Raw genomic sequence first — 21,689 nt, 5'->3', positions numbered from 1 at the left:
AGTGGAGACTGAAGTCCTTTGCACATGCAGCCATCTTATTCTTAGTGCTGCAAGTGCCAGAGTGGTAGCAAGGCTTAGCACTGTGGCCATGAGGTCTTGATGCTCCCAGCCTGATCTCAGGAGGTGATTTGTTGCTGCTTTAAACCTGACACATTCTCCTATTTTTTTTTTTTTGTCTGCTTTGTGTCTTATAATGTTGTCTTATTTTAGCTTAAGCCCTCATTTGAGCAGGAAGGATGAGGAACGTGTAAATGTACAGTAACTGGTGATGCCTCTTGGCTTCTGTGGTGTTCCAGATTAAGTGCACAGAAGCAAACCATTCTGAAGCCCTGTTCTGCCTGTGGGGACAGGCACCAGGCAGGATGTACCTGCCTGCATATGGTGGCTGCTTGCTACCTCTGCTTCACAGCCATGCTTGCTTGACCCAGAGGCACTCTTTACCTTCTGTAGCAACTCAGGTCTCTTGCAATTGTCTCCCCATCAGTGCTCTTCTAAAAGGGTGTAGTTTTCCTGGCAGTATATGTCAGAGTACTTCAAAACTGTGCAATCTTGTGAAGAAGGAGCCAAATTTAGTTTAAGGTGCTACTTCAGTGGACAATGACTTGCTGTAAGCCAAGTGTATCTCCCCATAACACTTTTCTTGGTTGAGCAAAACAGGCTTTCTTGTGGTGGGAGAGCAGCCAATCCTTGCTAGGTCTGTGCACAGTAGCTGAATCTAGTGTGATCAAGTCTGAATAGACAAGCCTTGAGAGAAGATCTATGAGAGCAGCTGGTGAAGAGCTCTGAGGAGCAATCAAGGCCTGAAGTCCACCCGCCTTAGCCACGTATTGTCACAGAATTGTAGGGGTTGGAAGGGACCTCCAGAGATCATTGAGTCCAACCCCCCTGCCAAAGCAGGTTTCCTACTATTGTGGTGAAGTGCAAGGACTTCTCCATAAGCTGAAGGATGCAGTGAAGTATGGGCTGCACCAGACATTACAAAGAGCAGGAATCTGATCAAAGACAGAATGAATAGTGCTCTGTGTATGCTTGGGGGTACAGTCTTGGCCTCGTGGATGTTGATGGCAGTGTTCCATTGACTCCATTGAGTCAGGAGGTTGCCCTTGCCATTGCATTTTTTTAGTTGTTGTATGTTAGTGGAGGGGAGAAAGGAGGAGTCAGGGCCGTACTGTGGTCAGAGCATCACAGGAAACTTTGATGGGGTTAATGAGAAATGATGGAGTTTGTTGCCCTCCTAAGTAGCAGCTTACAAAAACAGAGTTAGATTTGGTCCTGCATGCAGTAAAGCATTTGAGAGAGTGGCACTAAGTCCAGGTAGGTGAAATGACTTTCAGAGCACTAGACAACAAAAACCCTTACATCTGGTAAAAAAAGAATCTTGAAGTGCAATCCGGGATTTAAGGGAGCTTTTTGTTTTTGTATGGTAACTGTTACTGGCATGCATTCAAGCGGGATGTAGTGGTGGGATCTGAGCAATGATTGTTCCCTTGGATAAAACTGATCTCTCTCATGGGGGACTTTCCTTCCCACATTTGTGTGGACCAGACTGATTGATGGAGGACAATAGCCTGTCAAGCTTAGGGAAGCTCCAATGGGAACAGAATTGGGATCTCATTTTTCCATCCTTTCCCTGGTGTCACATCCTGTATCATTCTGGATTATTTTATAAACAAACAAGTTGCGTAAAATTACTCTTCAAAAGCTCTGCTGATACTTTGACTTTCAGGTTGTTTGTCAGTCCAGATCAAACCCAAAATGGCTTGCAGGCTTGGTTATAAATCCAAGAGTAAAATGGAGGTGATCTTCTCAGAAGATTTAGTTTTAGCCACCACAGCATTATCTAGGAAGCAGCTTGCTGGGGTCTCTGCCTTTGTCCAACATCTTCCTTGTAACCTAACCTTTTCTTATGTCACTGCTCTAGCCTGATGTGGATAATGCTGTGGAAGCAGCAAAAGCAGCATTCCAGAGGGGGTCTCAGTGGAGACAGATGGATGCCTTAAGCAGAGGACAGCTCCTACACAAGCTGGCTGATCTTCTAGAGCGAGACAGAGTCATCCTGGCAGTAAGTATTGTGATTGGATAGTGGACTTACTGGAGTAAGTATTGTGATGAGCTGTTGGCTGATAATTCAGCTTCATCTTTAACATTTTGCTGCATCCATCTCCTGTCACGCTACTTCCTCTTAAGGGCACTTAAGGAGGAGGGAATCCTGCAGAAAGGTCCCATCTTCTAGCTCTTCTTTTTCCTGTGCTCATTGCCATTAGACTGTAGGGAATGCCTGATAGCTTTTTCAGTGTCAGTGGGCTTCAGTATGTGTAGTGATGTTTATAAAACCTTCCTGGATTAACCCATCCTTGTGTTAGCCTGAGCTTTGTTACTGCAGTCCTGTACTATGGATTTCGGTTCCTCCAAAGAAGAACCATAGTTCAGTCCTGACCTAGCTCCTGTTCCTCTTTCCAATGGAAGTAAGGCATTTGTGCCTGCCCTTTAAGTCTGAGATAAACAACAGTGCCTCCCACACGGAGAAACAAATAACAGTGATACAGGACCAAATTTCTTTGCTGAGCTCTGGCACTAACTGTATATGTTCTTTGGAACTGGATGCACTCCTCCCTCCCAGCCCTCCTTCTCCCTTCCCACGTGAAGGGTAGAAGAATCTAGGCAGAAATCATAGCTGATCTTCACTGTTCTGCAGGATGATTCTGGGGATCATAGACAATGACTGTTAGTTATCTATACTGGAGTTCTTACTCAAGACCTTGGCTGGTTATTGAATTGATTGCAGATATTACTATTACTTTTATTTTTAAAGCAATAAATATGTTTCTTGGTGTTAAGTTTATCAATGCTCTTGCATCTCCTAGCTAAGGTAGTATCTACATATTTGAGACAACAACAAGAAAAAGCCTATAAACCACAAAGGAAGGAAAAATGCACAACCAACCAAATCTGCCTCAGTCCTTATTACAAAAATGCAAGGCCAATTTGACTTTTTTTTTTCTTCAAATTTCTTCCCCTAAAATAGGGGGCTGGAAAGAGACTCTTGTTGGATGTCATCCAAAGTTTAGAATGTGTGTAAGTGGGATCTGCTACTTTTCCACTGAATGTACTGGCTCAGGAAAATCTCTTGGTAGCTGTGAGGCTGTGTTAACTTGGACTTTTGCACTGAAGAACTACTGCTAATGATTTCCTACCCTGTCCTAGAAGAATCCTTTTGGTGCAAAACAAGGGGAGTAGGGCCTTGGCTAAGATGTTCTGCAGCTGATAAGAAGCTTTTATGTTGGACTTGCACATTTGTACAAATAGTGCCTACAATTCCTAGTAGCTCTCAGCTTAGAGCTGCTATCTGTACTTTACTAGCTCAACTCGGCACTCTTACTCTGCACTTCTTCAGGAGCAATGCATTTGTGTTGCTCAGTGCTGTTGTATGCAAGAGTTCCTAAGCTGATGTCCCACTGAGAGAGCATGGTGTGTGGGGTGTATTTAGAAGTCTGTACTTGCTTGACTGTTTCAAGCTAGGTCTCTTCCCCCAGTATGTTCTCTGTGAACCGTGTGATGTCCTCCAAGTTCTGTAGAACAGGCTCACAAACTCCAGGTTTGAAGGCAATTCTGGCCAACAAATAAGAAGGGGGAGAAATAAGTGTGTGCAAATATGCTCTGTTTATTTTCTGCCTTTTTTTTTTTGTTTTTTAAATGGAAATTTAAAGCAGCCCCCTTTTCTACAAACCAGGGCACTAATTTCAAGCTTTCTGCTGTCCTTCTGATCTGGGATGACTTTCTTGGCATTGCTACTTTCTCTGAAGAAAAACCAGCCCTAGCTGCTTTGGTTGCATGTTAAGTAATCACTTAAAAAATCAGTTGTTTTAGCAGACATTCAGAGTGGATAACAATCCTAGTCATTCCAAGGGGAATGTCTGTTTAGACCCTAATGTCTGTGGAATATGACAGGGTATGACTTCATTTGTAAACAAAGATGTTTCAATCTACCAAGGGATATTGCTTCCTTTATGGATGTGCTGGCTTTTTTCACCAATATCCTTTTTAATGACCTGAGCAGAACAAAGTATTCACTTAGCTAATGTTCAGAACAGTGAGAAGGGTGCAGTCTGAGACTGGTCTTCGTTTAAAGCTGCTCGATGTCGGTGCAGCTTCAGTGAAATAACTTCTCCCTTGCAGTTGTCTGAGCAGAGATCTGAGCCCAAATGTTACTTTATTAGAACACTGTTTAAAGAAAAAAAAATGTGTTTTCTATCATCCTGTGGATAAAAGAGGCATTTCGGAGGTTGCTTTTAGGACAATGAGGCAGAAAAATAAAAGGAAAGTGGGTCAGGCTGATTTTAGTGGCACCATCTGGAGTCCAGAACATCTGTGTCAGAAGGTCAGATACAGTGAAGTCAAGGGACTTGCATTCCTTCAGATTGGTGCTCCAGACCACAGCCCTGTATCCCACCCACAGCCACCTCCTGGGCTCTTACAGAAAGTGTGCATTCACTGCAGTGATTGAGCAAAGCAACTTGTGCCTGTATCAGTGTTAGTGGGTCCAGCTGCCTCTATTCTACCTGACTTGTACTAACTAGATCTTCCTTTAAAGTGAGGGAAGGAAACTGTCTCCTCAGCACAAAACACAAGAAAATTGAGAGTGTTTTTCAGAAAGATATTTTTGTTTTTAAGAAAAAACTATGGATGTGTTTGACAATGCACATAATTTATTGGTTTTTCTTTTTTTTTTCCAGACTTTGGAAACAATGGACACAGGAAAACCTTTTCTGCAGGCTTATTTCATTGATCTGGAAGGTTGTATAAAGACACTCCGATATTATGCTGGATGGGCTGATAAAATCCAGGGCAGGACTATCCCTGTGGGTAAGTTTCTTCACACCCAAAATCAGGACTGGAAAGGGATCAGGCTTGATTGGACAAGTGACAGGCATGGAAAGATCTGCTTCTGAAAACCTGCAATGGAAGGCATTTATTTTCTGTCTCGGGGTGGATTTTAAGTGGTATCTTCTGAGATTCAAACTCAAATGAGGACTATAAATGCCTGGATAGATCTCTGGGAAAATAATGGAAGGACACTGTCAAATGTTCTAATAGTTGAGTTTTTTCAAAAGATCTTCTAGACTACAGACCTAGAGCAGTCACAGTGCACCCTTGGACCTATTCTGAAACGGATCCTCCTCCACTTGAGGTCAGCTGGAGGTGTGTTTTAAGATCAGCAGAGAGAGGATTCTTTGTCTAATGTGGTTTTGGATCTGTCTCCAACCTCTCTGTTTGCAGTCATCTTAACTGTTCCTGTAGAAGCAAAGATTTTTACTGTGTTTTCTTTTTCCTTTATTCTTTTGTTTTGCAGATGAAAACTTTGTCTGTTTCACCAGGCATGAACCGATGGGTGTTTGTGGAGCTATAACTCCAGTAAGTAACAGCAATGGTGCCCTTGGAAATGGAGGAAGTGTATGTGCATTTCCCTATCTTGTACTGCAGCCATTTGATTCCTAGTTAAGTGCAGCTGTTCTGCAGTGAACTCCCATTTCAGTTGCTTGATGTAGTTTCTTGTTTTACCCCCATGCCAATTGCTCTTGGCAGTGCAAAATCCTCTGCAGTGGAAGGGTGGGTCTTCTAATCAGTTGCTCTGTTCCTCTCTAAGGATGACAGCAGTCACCAGAGAGCAGTCAGAGCTCTCTGACTCTTCCACTGCTAGGACAACCATCTTGTCATTACATGTACTCGCTTCTTGCTGCCTAGAGCTGATGCATAGTTTGGAGTTTCAGAACATATCCATTATTAATAACTCCTGGCTGTTCTCTGAGCTTTCTGTGATCAAATCTCACTGAATGCAGTTTTTCCTTGAGCTCTCTTTCTCTGCTTAGGGGACAGCGTGGCTGGTTCTTGAAATACCTCCAGTTTTAGTATGTGCTGCTTGCTTTGTTTAAACAGACAACCAGAAAGACTTTACAGCTCTATGGGAGACATAGTTCATTCCCGTCTGGTTGTAAAATGCTTTGAACATGGTATCCTACAGGCCATGAAGCAAGTGGTGGTGTGCCAAGATTCTTTGGATACTTGGATCAGTGGAGTCCATGGAATATTTTGACCCATGGGATCAGGTTATAAGGGAGATGGGATAAAATGCATATGTGGTTTGGGATTTTCTGGACCCTGCAGATACCAGGTCTGGACCAATTCCCAAAGACATCTGGAGAAATTCTACCTTTTCCTTTAGCTGGACTGAGCTTGTAAACCTGGTGATAAGATGGTAAAGTCTATTTTGCCCTATGAGGGTTAGGCAAATTGGGAAACAGTTGTTACTATTTATCAGGCATTTGGCTTAATGACACCTGCGTGGCTTTTATGCTTGAATAAGCAAAGTGTCTGCTTGTAAGCAGCTAGAATTTGTGATGCAATATCAAAACATTAGGTATATCAACAAAGATCATTAGTGTTATAAGCATAATTGATCATCAATTAAATGATATTTCGCTGTTATACTTAAGCCACCTTTGGCACTTTTGGAATTGATCATTTTAAAAGCCTGCATGTAGGGTGCTTCGGAGGGCCACTGAAAGGAAAATAGTGGGACTTCTACTGTTTCAGGTGGGCCTTACACTAGCAATAAATACAATAATAAGACCAGATTTGTCTCAAGTTCAACACTGTTTGCAAAAAGCATGATTGGGGTCAACAAAGCCACATCTGTCTCCAGTTTACTTAGAACAAATCCTCTTCAATTTTTTTTCCAGTTTGATCTCTAACATGATCAGTCAGTGGATGTGATTACTCCAACCTGATATAAAAGGATTTGTCACTGTTCTGCATGTCTCCCTAGGCCAATTAACAATCCTCCCTTTTTACTGTGGCTTGACTATACTTAAACAACCCTCTTAGTGAGGGGCACTTTTTGGAAGGTGCATCATATGACTGAACTTTATCCCAGGGTGATATTGTTAGGCAGCCTTCATATCTGTTTCTGTTACATTCACCAGCCATTCTGCAATAGAAAGGTCTCAGTGGAGTTACATTGTGCTCTGAAAGTGTAGAAAAGTAGTGAAGGTGCAGGTGGCCAAAGATGAGAATTCAGGCCTTCGGAAGGCTTAGGAGAAAAAGACAAATGGTTAAATCATAGAATGTGGCCATTGGAGAAATCTCTGAAATGAGACAGGTCTGGAAAATGGGGAGAGAAAAGCTTCAGTCAATGTGCTGCTCTTCAGTTCCACTTTATCTGTGGGTTACAACAGAACTCATCTCTTAAAATCTAAACTGTTAACTTATTGTGAGTGTGAATTTGTGGATTCCTAACATGCTTAGCTTCTTTCTTGCTAGCTGAGGGCCCACGGCTTGAGACTTGACAAGAAGTCCCCTTATTGTTGGCCCACTTCCATCATCCCTAAAGCAGCCTTAATTATTTTTAATGAAGAAATCCTTTTTGTTGCCAAATGACCTTTACTGAGATTCAGTGTGAGCTAGATTTTTCCACTTCTTGCTTAGGCTCCAAAATCTACAAATACACATGACCATGAGACAGATTAGCACAGAGGAAGCTGATGTGGACTTGTTCCTGATTCCAAATAAGAAAACTAATTGGAAAGGAGCATTTTACAGAATGGAGGGAGACTAAGAGCTGCCCTGGTCTTTCATGACTGAACAATCCACTGAAGCTTTCTAATTATAAACCTGGAAATGAATGATACTGTGCAACTCCTAACTCCTCAGGGATTAGCTAATACAGAAAACTGAGTTTCTTTCAATGAGCAGCTTCAGTTCTCCCATATAAGGACTCTGTATGAAAGTGATGCATCAGAACACTACCTTCACCATGGTTTCTGTGAACAGACAAAATTTTGAAGTGTGATCAGACTTCTGTGAGCAATGAGGTTGCAAAGATTTGTTCAAATTAGAGTTAACTTGAGCACTGCCAACAGTATTTGGGATCTCAGTGTGGTACAGGAAGATATGCTCTGTGGACCAAGAAAATGCAGTGTTGTAAACACACGCTTTTCTTTATGGCTGTGCTCCCAGTTGCTGGTTTCTCCCTGAGCTGTCTGAAAGTGGGAGAAGCGCTGTGTGGAAGTGAGTAGGTGGCTGATCCAAATGACCTTGTGTTCTTGCAGTGGAACTTCCCATTGCTGATGCTGGTTTGGAAGATGGCACCGGCGCTGTGCTGTGGAAACACTTTGGTTATTAAGCCAGCTGAACAAACTCCTCTAACATCACTGTACATTGGCTCCCTGATTAAGGAGGTAAGGAAACCTGAATAACACACCTAGGTACTTTTCTTCTAAGACCGTAAGAGTTTGAATTGTCTGAGTAGGTTTGAAAGTTGTTAAGTATATGATGAGGTGTGAGAATGACCTGTATTCTGCCTCTTTTCCCAGAGGCCTTCCTGACTGGCAGGGGCTGGATGACAGGTAACAGAGCACAGAACTTGTAGGCTTTCCTCCTTCTTTAGGAAGCTGCTGATGCTTTTATTTTTCTTCCTTGTCTTTTACTTTCCCAAATGAGCAAAAAAAAATTAAAGCTCAGTTTTATTAGGCAGTGGGTCAAAAAGGAATATGATAGACAACAGTGAGCTTTTAAGTGAGATAATTCAAAAAAGACAGTGATTGCCATAAGAAACAATTCGTCATATTTCCGTGGCTTAAAGAAGAATTTAGCTACATCTGGTCTTTAAGGCCAACTCCTATATAGATGCAGAGGGAGGGTAATAAGCTGAGATCTCAGAGTGTTGTCTAGGTATTGTCAGGTAGGATCCAGAGTGCCCTCAGATCTAGTTACAGATATGGTGGGAGGTGCACAGTACCTTCCAGGACTGGTTAATACATCCTCAGCCTCCTACAGTTAATTACATGACTAACTGTGAATGAAAACTAAAAGGTTTGGAGGTATGTTTTTGCCTCTCAGCTGGAAAAATCCGTTTGTTAGGCTCAGTCTAATGATGAATCTGTCTGTTCTTGGATAGATGAAATGTTAGTAATTGACACAAAGGGCTTCTTTGCCTGCAAAGGAAGTGTAAAAGCACTTCCACTTAAGTGTCTCCTGCAGCTCATTGACTTGATAAGATTTCACAAGTTTAGTGAGCATAGGGTGCAGTTGTCATTACTTCTAGTAGCCCTGCCATGCAACTGATCGTTTGCATGTCATTCTGACATACAGCTCTTTGAACACTTGTATAGCATTTCCCCACAAAAAGCAGCTCTGTTCTGGTAAGGTTAATATTTTGAGCTGAAGTCCAAGCTGTCCATTTCCTGCAGTTGTGCTTCAATACAGAAGTACAATTAGGGCAGAATAATTTGATTTGAAGGTGTCCCTTTCTCCACCCAAAACCAGCTAGACTTCTTGAGGGCTTTTAGAAGAGCAAGTTCAACTTTTTTTAATCTTTAAAAGGATGCAGGTGATTTTTGGTATACAAGCAAAGCTATGTGTTTGGTTGAAAGAAATAACATGAGGCCAGCCAAAATATTTTGGCTTTCATTTTTGCAGAAAGACAGGAAAAAAAATTTAGCTCAGGGAGACCTGAACCAATTTTTACTTCCTTGTGGCTTTGCTGCTGACTCCAAACACCATTACTTGCACAGTTTGACATTCAGTATTTCTTTTTGAAAACTCATTAGCCAAAATGCAAACTCTATTGAACTGTCACTTATTGTTATCACATGCATAGTAGAATCAGATTGCACTGATTTACACAGAAACAAACAAAAAAATCTTACTAAAGCAGTTTTTTTGGTAAGGTGGTACATAAACAATTATTTCAGTTTTCTGTATTAGGAAGGAACAGCTTCATGTACTGAGATTTTGTGTGGAAAGGGCAAAAGGAAAGAAGCAGATGTTTAATATTCTGCCATTCCACTGTTAGTAAATGCAGGGAAAACTGCCTCTGCAATCAGTGGTAGGGAAGGGCTAGCTTCGAAGAGCTTAATCCTTGAAACTATTCTTTCAGGAAGTAAAGAACAGACCAGTAAGTCCCACACTTCTCCTTGTGCTAGAATTTCATCTGAAGTTTTACTATTTGTCTCTTTTGGCAAAATTACTATTTGGATAATCGAAGTTGTAAATGTGGTGGAAACTGGCATACGTCTGTTACCATCTGCTCTTGTATTCCTGTTTTATTAGGCCCATCATGTAGTGAGGTTTTACTGGCTTCTTAATTCCTCTGGCCCCTGAAAAACCACAAGTGTCAACCTTTGTTCAAAACAAACTTTCATTCATTTACCCCTTGGCTCCATCTGCAAAGAAGTACCTGGGGGCCAAGTTTGGCCGAAAGACTTGCTCTTGTTCGGTTTGACATTGGGACTCCTCCAAGAATGCTTACTGAGCCTTGGCATTTCCTAGGCATGGCTGTTATTTTCACCCATATCTATTGCAGCTGATAGCACGCAGCCGTGTTACTGGAAAGTCTGGAAAATACTGATGTATGTAGTTTGGGCTCCTTGTCTGCAGCTTGCAGTTCTTAAGTTCTACATATGCTTTGAAGTACTTTATCATTCACTAGGCATGTTAAAGACTTTTTTTTTGCATATCTGTTTCTTGTATGTTAATAGGGAAATGTATGTTTGTGCCCTTAACCTGATTTCGGCGAGATTAGTAAATTCAGGTGGTGCTGCTCATTATTAAAGGCTAAGATGTTTTGCTCGCTTATCTTCCATGAGGCTACATAGATAAAGGAGTTTTGCACAGCCTTCCTAGAAAGGCTATAGAAATGTTTGCAAGGGAAATGCTGTAGAAATTACTGTGATTGTTTTTAGGGTTGGTCCTCATCCATAAGAATACAGGGCAAGTAATTCAAGCATCCTGGGAACTGAACTGCAGCTCTCAAGAGTGCAGAAAGACTTCTGAGTGTTCAAAATCCCTTAAATCCCTCTCTACAAAGCTGTATTTAACCTCTATTTTAGGTGGGTTTCCCTCCAGGTGTGGTGAACATTGTGCCAGGCTATGGCCCCACAGCTGGAGCAGCCATCTCTACCCATCAGAGCATTGATAAAATTGCTTTTACTGGATCGACAAAGGTAGGTGATGGATTCCTTATAAAACACCTACTGTGCCTCTTTGTATTCACTTCTAAGGCAGCAATTCATAATAGATCATACCAATGGAATATCAGTTATTTCCAACATTATTTTCCATCGTGCTCTGTGAGACAGGATTTCTCAGAAGTGCTCAGGATTTGTCTAGGTCAGGTCCATCTCTTTTTACTACCAGTTCCTGTGCTTGTGACAATCCCACCTCTGGAAACTGGGGTTTTGCCAAACTGCCACATATCTATAAGATCTGTAATAGATGTTCTGACACCAGGTAAGACAGGCTACAGGAGTAACTGGCAGTTATTTAACATCATGTCATTGACCTGATGGAGCTTCTGGACAAGTTTGCTTGCTAATCCTGCCCTGCGTATGTGTGTAACTGGAAAACATGTCACTCAGAGCCCTGAAGAATTCTTCCTTGGCTTTAGTTAACTCTGAGCTAGGACTTAAATGAAAACACGGCCCTGTGCCTACAGCTTCCTCCAGTGATGCAGATGGGATTAACATTTGAGTGTCTTTTGAGACCTGCACAGTATAGCACCTTTCTATTTGTTGTTTTTCCTGTAAACAGCAATAGCTGCCTTGCATAGGAGGGGGGTGGCATTGAGGCCTCTGCAATATCAGACACCTACAGCCATCCTCATCTGTGTAGGGGAATGGAATGCATGGCTTGGCCTGGTCTATAGAACTGAGATACAGCTGTGACACACATCTCTAGTAATCGCTGCTGCAGTTTCTCAAACAAAAGCATGCTTATAAATGTGACTGTTTTTTTCCACTCCACTCACTATTCTAGATTTTTCTTGCAGTGTTTATGCACAAACCCTGAAGAAGGGGCAGCGTGTTAAGAATGGAAATGCTAACACCAATAGGTTCAGTTAAGGCAAACGTAGTCTCTTTGCTTTTATTTCCTTGAATAATATTATTTTTATGATCTTTTGATGACTTTGTGCATTCTAATGCCTATACTCATAATTGCAGAGTGTAATCAAGTTACTTAATTATTGCTAATTACCTTGAATGGAATTCTTGGTCAATAAAGGTAAATCACTAAACATTCAAAAGCTATTGCATTTAACAACAGTACCATCTAGTGGCTTTGTGTACATACTAACTGCTTAACTTAACCCAAAAGAGGGTGTGTGTTAAGCCTCTGTTTCTGTATAAAAAAATAATGGGAACAAATGTGAACTCAAAGTAAAAGTTCACAGTGAGCTCTTACTCTCTTGATAGTTGGCCTAATCTCAGAGCTTATCCAGATACACACTTCTCTCCAAATCCTAGATCATAAGCTTTTAGCCCAGATTAGATGCTGGCTGTGTGAAAACAATAGAGCTTATAGACTTTTCCAGCCCACATGAATCTGTTTGGTTTTTAATGAAAAAGGAGTATCCAGTGGATTAGGGGCAATAAGGAAAACCTCAGCTGCTGGAGCCTATGGGCAAAAAGCTCCTATAGATGCTATGCTTGTCTTTCTAATCCATGGGTGTGCAGGAAGCACCAAGGGAGATGGATTCTTTGCTAATGTGTGTGTGATTTAGAAGCGTTTTCTTCCCCCTCCACCCATCTGTGAGTTCAGCTGCACCTCTGCAGTGTTTGCAGCATAATGCTACTGTTTCTGAGCCAGGAAGTAAAGCTAATTCAAAATACATTTTGACTTAGTTTTTAAGCCCCAGCTTGGGCTCAGTGCCAGCCTGAAAATGCTGATGACAGACTAGACTCCATGAGAGCTTTCCCATCTAGATTTCTTTCTTTCCCTCAGTTTGACTTGCTCCTCCTTGGCCAGCTAGCTTGTAGTAGCACTTCTTGCGTAGCTACGTTCATCTGCAGCATGGTGTATCACTTCTCCTGTCTCTACGGTTAGGCTGCTAAGTGATTAGAACTGATCTGTACTTCTACATTCAGGACTCCATCTTGAGTTACAAGGGCAAACCATGAGAAATGCTGACTTGGAATTGCCAGCTAGCTGCCTCATGGAAACACAGAATGGTTTAGGTTGGTGGGGTCACTAAAGGTCATTTAGTTCCAACCGTCCTGCCATGGACAGGGTTGCCAACCACTAGATCAGGCTGCTCAGTATCCCATCCAACCTTGAATGCTTCCAGGCGTGGCACATCCATGGCCTGTCTGTACAGCCTGTTCAGTGCCTTGCTTCCCTCAGAGCAAAAAATTTCATTGTAATGGCTCACTTAAGTCTCCCGTTTTCTAGTTTAAATCCATTTCCTCCTTGTCCTATCCCTATCAGTGTAAAAAAAATTGGTTCCCCATCCTGCTTGTAAGCTCCCTTCAAGTACTGGGAGGCCACAGTGACGTTTCCTCTCACTGAGTCTTCTCTTCTCCAAGCTAAACTAGCCCAGCTCCTAGCCTTTCTTCATACGAGAGCTACTTCAGCCCTTTGATCATCTTAGTGGCCCTCCTCTGGACCTTCTGCAACAGCTCCACATCATTCCTGTACTGGGTGCCTCAGGCTTGGATGCAGTACTTCAGATGGGGCCTTACAAGGACAGAGTAGAGGGGGACAATCTTGTCCCTCTCCCTGCTGGCCACCCCTCTGCTGATACAGCCCTGGATACTGTTGGCTTTCTGGGCTGCAAGCTCACATTACTGGCTCATGTCCAGCTTTTTGTCCACCAGGATCCCACCCCAGTCCTTCTCTGCTAGGTTGTGCTCACTGGGTTGTTCTCCTGGTCTCTATGCTATCTGGGACTGCCTTGACTAAAGTGCAGTTTCTTGTACTTGGTCTTGTTCAACCTCTTTGGATTTTCACATGCCCACTTTTTGAGCCTGCCCAGGTCTCTCTGAATGGCATCCCTTCTATTGTGTCAACTACACCACTTGGTTTCATGTCACCACGTGCTTTCCTTGCTCACAGCTGCGTTGCAGGGCAACAATATTTCTAGGCAGAAATGAAGTTGATTGCTATATGCCAAGGTAAGACACAAGAAAAGCAGATGCAAAATAAAGTCATATCTAAAATAAAATGCTTATTAACTGGAACTCCTGAAGTGTTTTAATCCATACTATCTCTAACAAGATTAGATTACTAAATTATGCTGACACTTGATTTATGCTCTTCATGTGAGCGGTTTTGGTTTGTTTTTTTTTTTCTGGGGAACTGGGGAGAAATACCCTTGGTTTGTTATGTGGATTACAGTGTGAAACAAGAGTAAATCCATCTCTTCAGGGGAGTTGGCCAGATAACCTCCATCAGATTAGCTGAGCAGGCTGCTGTGCAATGAGTGCTATAGCAAAGCTAGTCAGAATTTATCTGCTGGTATTGTCAGATATTGTCTTGGAAGGGATATGAGTCCACTGTGGAGCAGCTCAGCCCAAACAGTCAGAAAGACACAGGTTTTTCCCTGAGCAACCTGATCTAAGTGAGTGGCAACCCTGTGCTAGCAGGAGAGTTGAAACTAAATAATTCTTAGAGTCCCTTTCAAAATGGCTCTCCAAAATGTCTATATCTTTCCATAGCTTTCTGGCATGAAAGTGGTAATAGAGAGGAAAGGTTAGTTCTTATTACTGCACTAGAAAGTTTTATCTGAAGAAGTTGAATTCTTGATTTTTTTTTTTTAATAGTAGCACTTTACAAATAATTCTCAGAGCCCCACGGGGTGCCAATGCTGCTCACTAGTTTGTGTTGAGTGGGAGATGCCTTATTCTGCAGCTGTAGGTAGCTGGTAACTTCAGAATGCAGTTTCTGTAGGTCTCCCATGTAGCCCATCATTTCAGATCTGCCTAAAACAGGCATTCTGGGGCTGGTTTTGACTCAGCTTATCACAGCAGAAGGGAACTCAAACTGTATGAGGCTGCTAGCACTAACTTCTGCCTGCTGGGCTCTTTGACCTTTTCTGGCATCACACTTTACGCATTTTAAGACTTTTAGGGGAAACTGCCCATGCCCTTTCTTTGTCTCAATGCTGCAGGTTGGAAAACTGATCAAGGAAGCTGCTTCTAAAAGCAACCTGAAAAGGGTGACATTAGAACTCGGAGGAAAAAACCCCTGCATTGTGTGTGCAGATGCAGACTGTAAGTACTGGCTGCTGTGTTTGTTTGCTGTAAGAAACAACGCGGTGCTCTGTTTGCCTCTGCTGTCCTTTGGCAGCTAGCAGGGCTGGTGTTTGCTGCTGCCTCTACCCTAAAGGCTGGAGGAAACCTCTGCTTAAGAGCAGGATGACCTTGTGCTGCACTTGAGCTCTTCTCCAGTGTGGGGACCATTCCCATGAAAAATGAGGAGACCTCATTGCTTTCCCTGGGGATGGCTGTAGCTGCAGACAGATCCTGCGTTGGTGCACATCTGCTGTTGTGGTACCTTCTCTTCTGTGGTTTGTGGTACAGCATAGCCTGAGCAAAGTGGTGGGGAAAGCAGTTTCCTAAAATATAACTCCCCACCCCAGGCATTCATATGACAGGAGAATTCCGTAGGACCTGATCTAATCCAGCTTCCACCTCTATCCTGGGAGCCTGTACAACTCATTTCACATGTTTGGTTAATGAGGAACACTATAAGATGTGTAAACTGTGGCTGCCAAAATGACTTGAAAATTCTGTTTGGCTTGGGAAAAATACTCTCTACTCTTCTGTGTAGTGCAGTGGAGATTGAGTGTCAGAGACACTTGTGTCACCTACTAACTGTGAGTACTGCAAGGAGAGGGTCTGAGCTGGCTGTACAACAGAAGGACACATTGCTTTCTAAACAGTCAGTGCTGAAATAAGTCTTTGGGAACTTGCATTGTGTTTAGGAATCCACATTTGAATTCCCACTGCAGACAGAAACTGGTTAATGCCCTTAATGACTCCTTATGGAAGAAGATATCTGTGGCTGTGGCAAACTAGTCTCAGGCAAAAGACAGGAGAGGGGGTGGAAATAATAAGAGAGCTTTAAGGGCTGTGTGAGCCCCTGTGAGTGCCTTCAGTGGGTGTGGATCATTGTCAGCATTTTTTAAGAAGTGTTTCAAAAGAGAAATGGGACGAAAAGCAGGTCTGAGAACACTGACTGGCTGAAGCTGTGCGTGTGCTAACGCTTCTCCCTCCTGGGCTGTGTTGCAGTGGACCTGGCAGTGGAATGTGCCCATCAAGGTGTGTTCTTCAATCAAGGGCAGTGCTGCACAGCTGCCTCACGAGTGTTTGTGGAAGAGCAGATTTACCCAGAGTTTGTCAAGCGCAGCGTGGAGTATGCCAAGAAGAGACTTGTTGGAGACCCCTTTGATGCCCGAACTGAGCAAGGACCCCAGGTAACTGTGTGCCTGAAAGCAGCTGTTATTTGGTTTTCTGGTTGTTTTTGTTTAATTTGCCTTCTGAAAATATTATCCATGTGAAATATGGTCCTAGCAGAAGCCTGTAAGGGTGAGTAATGTATTGTGGTTTTATTTTTCTCTCTATTTTAAATATGAATCAATCAAAACCGTTGAAATGTGATGTTGTAATTTTTTAAACACAAATGTATTTAATTCACTTCTTATCCAGTGTTATGGAAGGGGTTGCCTCCCTGGTACAGTAATACAAAGCATGTTACAGTGAGGAACAGTGATACACAGATGGGTGCAGCTGCAGAAACCACCATTTCAGCTACTTGGCTGTGTTTGGCTATGCTTGTGATGACAAGTGGTTAAAACCCAGAGACTCCTGAGTCCCCACTTTCTATCTCCTCCTCTGCCTTGCTTCTGATCCTTTGGAGAAGTTTCAGCTGAATTAGCAGGAAGAACCATGCCAAGCTGATGTTGCAAACAGTTTTGTCAGTGCTGCCAGAGCCTTCATCTTATTTCTTCCTTCCAAGGCAGTCCAAGCTGAAGTCAAGAGCTCTGGAGGAGGATGATCCTAAAGTCAGATCTTCTGCAGGGCCACTGTTTGTTTCCAAAAATAAAGGGAGAGTCCCAGAAAGCAATAGCCCAGGCCTCCTGCTTGTAGTATGACACAGATTTTCTTCTTTGATGCTGTATGGGATCCCTCAGAGAAGGGATGACTGGGGACATCTGCCTCCCTTTGCCTGGATCTCTGTGCCCATTCACACATGATCCATGCATGGGAGAACATAAATATGCCCTTTTGAAAGGGGTATAAAATGATGTACGTCTCTGGGTTGTGCTGGGGCTGCATCTTTCCCTGCGACTGGTCTAGAAAGAGATTTCAAATTGCTTAGCACTCTTGGGAAAATAATCCCATGTTGGATCTTGCTTCAGGAGAGATGAGCTGATCCTCAAACAGTTTCAGCATGCTCTCAACTTCCTCTAAGAGCTCTCAGCTTTTAGGCTTGTTAGATTTATATAATATCATCCTAAGACTTACCAGCTTTTGGTAGCAGTTACTGACTGCTTATTTCAGTTCATCTATGCCCTTGGTGCTTGCCAGGCTGGCAGAGCACAACACTGCTGTCACTGCTATATACAGAGCTATAATTAAGGGTAGCAGTAAGTACAGATTGTAACTATGGTCCATATATCTTCTCCTCCTTCTAGCTTACCTGTTACCCTTGTAGCTAGCAGAGATATCATCCCATATGCACACACTTGAAATTCTCTGCATGCAGTTCTCAAAACCAAGATGGGAAAGCGTTGTGAAAGTGGAAGGAAACTGTTAAAGCTTTCATGTGGCTCTGGTGTAAAGAAACAACCACTTCCTCTGCAGATATGGTTGCTCTCCCCTTTATGATGCAACACGCAGAAGTTCAAGCAGAAGAAAAATAATACAGTGTCAGAAGGGCTTAAAATATTTCTGAAAGCAGCAGAGATTCACACCTGCCCACAAACTACTGTTGAACTGTAAAGTTTCCAGACTTCTCTGTACATGCAGTAACCTGCTGGGAGGATGGGGATTATTTTAAACTGATGGAGAAGGGAAGAGTTACCAGGAGAAGAAAACATCTTTCTTCATCTTTCTTTTCATCTCTCTACCTTAGGGCTCAGCTGCCTCAGGTCCAGGTCATTGTTTTATTCTCCTTCTACGGGGCAACTTATGCAATGTTACCAAAACTGTGCAGAAGCTGCTGTATAGACCTCTTTCTGAGATGATCACTGGCTTAGATGCTGACTAGGTGGAGGAGTTGAAGCCTGACCTTAGGCTGTAGTGTTGGTAGCCCGTGGTCCTTTTGATCCTTCACCAGCTTCAGGTGCTTTTGGCCAGACAACAGGACCAGGAACTTTGAGGCAGAGTTCAGACTGTTTGAAACAGGAGATCTTCTGCAGTCTCGATGTTGAATTAGTGTTCAGTGAAAGCAAACCACTCTGTGGCTGAGCATACTTCAAGGAGCTGCTGGGACAGCCTGGCACAGGGCAGCCAGGGTGATAGGCAGTAGTATCCAAGAACTTAAAGTTGATGCAAGCTAGTCCTGGAGAATTGGTGCTGTTTGCAGCTGCTCCTTCCTATATTGTACTGTGCTTGTAAGTTAGATTGAGGAACTGGCTGATTCAGGTTTGAAGCAGCCTTTTTGGAAATGGGGAAGAAACGCTTTACTCAGATCAGTTCCCTGATGTGGATTACTGTACTGGCATGGATGCTGGTGACATGGGTGTGGGGAAAATACTGTGTCAGCTGCAGTGTTGGATTGTGCTGTTATAAACTGCGCTTCTCTGATCAAATTTAAACAGTGTTAAACTTAAATAGAAATGAGGCATGCCTGTGATGTGACTTCTCCAAAACTCGTGTGTCTGACTGTGTGGGCTGGCTGAGATTCAAAGGACACCATAAGAAACCCGGGGGGTGATCAGGACTGTTTGAGTAAGGTGCCAACCTCAAACAACTGACCAAGGGCACTTTTTAACTCTGGATTCCTGTGAACTGTGTCATAGGAAATAATAAAGTAAATCTGTACAAGCTGGTTAACCAGGGCATTTACAAAACTGTGAAAAGCAGAGTACATCCTATAAGACTAAGGTCCTAGTGGACTAGAGCAGGGATTAAATTGGAATGAGGCTAGACTAGCTTTGCTGCTGTAAAGCCTCAAATGCTGAGATCTGTGAAGCATGGTCTACAGGAAGACAATAAACACTCATACTTCTATGTGGCACTTGCTAGCCAGAAATTATTCAGCCCAAGCCCTATCACATGAATTTTAAGACAGTGAATTCTTTTCTTAGACCATAGACATTTGTGTATATTAGAATTAAAGCATGAAAGTAGAACACGTAAGTGAAAAGGGTGTGGGTCAGTCAGTCTGTTGAATGCAGTTGTGGAGTTATTCTGTAAGATTACAAATACTGGGTTTGGGAAAAGAGAATCTGCTTCTCACAGTTGTGGCTTGAATGAAAAAAGACTTAAAGATTTGGGGGTTCTCAGCATGATGGTAATCTTTAAAAGTCTTTTCTTTTGATTGAGTTGGACAAAAAATAGAATTTGCTCTATCAGATCGTGTGTTTTTAATAGAAGGCAATCCTGAAACCATAAATAATAGTAGAGTATGGGGCAGAATTTAAACAAGCTTTGCAAGCTCTAGTTACAATGACAAACAGTTCCACCCTTGCATGTCATTTTTACAAATGTTTTCTTTCCCCAGTGTCTTTTAATCTAACTATAGTTTGCCTTGCAACAAGTTACAGCTGTATAAATATCCTTGTTTTGTTTTCTGTGATGTGAAGTGGATGAACTGGATTGGTCTGGATCACAGACGTGCCAGGATGGAAAGCAGTTGCAGATATTTTCAAATTATTTACATTTGGCAGCTAAGCAACGAGACAAATAGACAATATGCATGACACCTGCCAAACTGCCTGTGACACCCTGTGTCCTACACCAGGGCACAAATTTCCTCATGCAGTGGCATGCAGCGTTTTCTTGGGTAGCACCTGAACACATGAAAGAACATGGGCACTCAGTACAAGCAGTCCACAGTGCACGTGATATGCACATCTGTGTGACAGGAGATGTGCTGTTCTGCTTTCACTGTACCAGAAGTGCCCCGAGGACACCCTCCTGAAGCTTTGATATTTGTCTAAAAGCATGAAAACTTGGATTGCGTGTGGCCAGGATTAACAAGGGACAGGATATAGTCTGTAATCTGAAGGAGTCAAATGTGAAATGCTCCGTGTAAACAGTCCCAACTGGCAACTGGCCCTGTCAAAATTAAAACAGATGTCTAGGGAGGAGCACTGCACCAGTACAAGCATTTGGTGATAACTGGCATTCAGAATAACCTCCCAGGCTGCCAGGCAACCATGAGCCAGTGGCAGAGTCTTGTATTTAATTAACCGCCATGGATTTGTTGGTTTTTGTGTTAGTTTTATGGTTTTTTAACATCTTCATAAGTATTTTACCATCTGCAGCCTGCTGTAATAAGGCGTAGCATTGCTTAATTATGCATCTTTGCATAGCCACATCCATTTGTTTGGGACCTGACTATACTATTCTGTGATTCTATACCTCCAGTGCAATGTTGCATGCTGAGCACGAACTGGTCAGAAGTGCTGTGGGGTCCTGCACATCTTCCCAGCACATGACCTCTGTGCTTATGAAGTGATGAGAACTTCAGAGAACCAGAAGATGCTACTGGTCTGTGAGGTCCTTGAAAGATGATTCTGTTCAGTGGAACTGCACTGCACTAAGTCATCCCAGTAGTAGGGATCTTTTCATGCCATGGATAATGAAGAACTGGCACAGTAATAACGAAGTCACTACTGCCTGCTTTCTTTTTGCGTTTGACAGATTGACCAAAAACAGTTTGATAAGATCCTGGAGCTGATTGAAAGTGGGAAGAAAGAAGGGGCAAAGCTGGAGTGTGGTGGTCTTGCCATTGAAGACAGAGGCCTGTTTATAAAACCCACCGTGTTCTCAGAGGTCACTGACAACATGCGTATTGCCAAAGAAGAGGTACAGTGCAAGTCATTTGAACCTTTACTTGTATGTTCTCCTGTGAAGGTGAAGGTGGCTGTAGAAAAGATGTATGGACACAGTTTCAAGTGAAAACCTGAGAGAATAGAAATCTCCCGTATTACCTAATACAGTATCCTAAAAACAGTAAGATCTGTGTTCCATTAATGGAGTACCTGCAAGGTGAGCTTCTATCTGGGGTAGCACAGGGCTGAGGGTGGGGTTGTGAGAGGAGGAAAAGAGCAGCACAGGCAAAAAGGCTGTCAAAGTGTTTGAGCAGCTTTTGTCTTCTTGCAGTGTTAACGGGGCGTCTGTTTGCCAGCCCTTTCTAATGCACTGCTGCTTTTCCTCGTTTTACTGCAACACAATAGCCTTGTAACAAATCCGTGGTGGGTAGCACTGCCCTAAAGCTTTCGGATCTCATTTGCAGACCACTTGATGTAACACAAAATGTAAGCAAATGCCTCACCTAGATGCAGCTGCTATGAATAGTGCTGCTAGTGGTTTCTGACAGAATCCACGACTTTAAAGCTCAGTAATAATAACTGAGATGGTGTTAGGCTGGAGCAATTCTGTGTTGTCTTTGCCCCGTAGTTGGAAAGGTTTCCTGAAGACAGACTCTGCTGCTCTGTACCAACTGTGCTGAGTGCTCATCTGCACCTCCTGCTGAATGGACTTGAAATTGCTCAGCACTGTTACAGGCTGATCCCAAATGACAGAGGAGAGCACAGTGGGTGTTCTTGCTCCACAGCTTAGTTAAAAGGAGCTGCTTTATCATAGGAAAGTGGAACAAGAACTCCAGGACGTGCAGCTGGTGAGGAGGGAAGGAAGGACCCTGCTACACTGCCACTGAAAACCATTTTTCAATTAGTGTTA

At 42.8% G+C, this 21,689-nt stretch overlaps 1 protein-coding gene across 1 annotated transcript in view; it reads left to right on the top strand.

The window, feature by feature from the left end:
• ALDH1A3 (aldehyde dehydrogenase 1 family member A3) overlaps positions 1-21,689 on the top strand; it is a 35,210-nt gene that overhangs the window by 7,622 nt on the left and 5,899 nt on the right. Inside the window, exons 3-10 of the mRNA XM_048956725.1 lie at positions 1,922-2,062; positions 4,734-4,863; positions 5,351-5,412; positions 8,106-8,234; positions 10,887-11,000; positions 14,942-15,044; positions 16,065-16,249; positions 20,649-20,813. Coding sequence (XP_048812682.1) covers positions 1,922-2,062; positions 4,734-4,863; positions 5,351-5,412; positions 8,106-8,234; positions 10,887-11,000; positions 14,942-15,044; positions 16,065-16,249; positions 20,649-20,813 — 1,029 coding nt within the window. The remainder of the gene's footprint in view (positions 1-1,921; positions 2,063-4,733; positions 4,864-5,350; positions 5,413-8,105; positions 8,235-10,886; positions 11,001-14,941; positions 15,045-16,064; positions 16,250-20,648; positions 20,814-21,689) is intronic.

Source organism: Lagopus muta, chromosome 10 (assembly GCF_023343835.1).
Source record: "Lagopus muta isolate bLagMut1 chromosome 10, bLagMut1 primary, whole genome shotgun sequence".
Classification (NCBI taxonomy): domain Eukaryota; kingdom Metazoa; phylum Chordata; class Aves; order Galliformes; family Phasianidae; genus Lagopus; species Lagopus muta.
The sequence above is the reverse complement of the archived record's forward strand: the minus strand, read 5'-3'. Positions and strand labels throughout refer to the sequence as shown.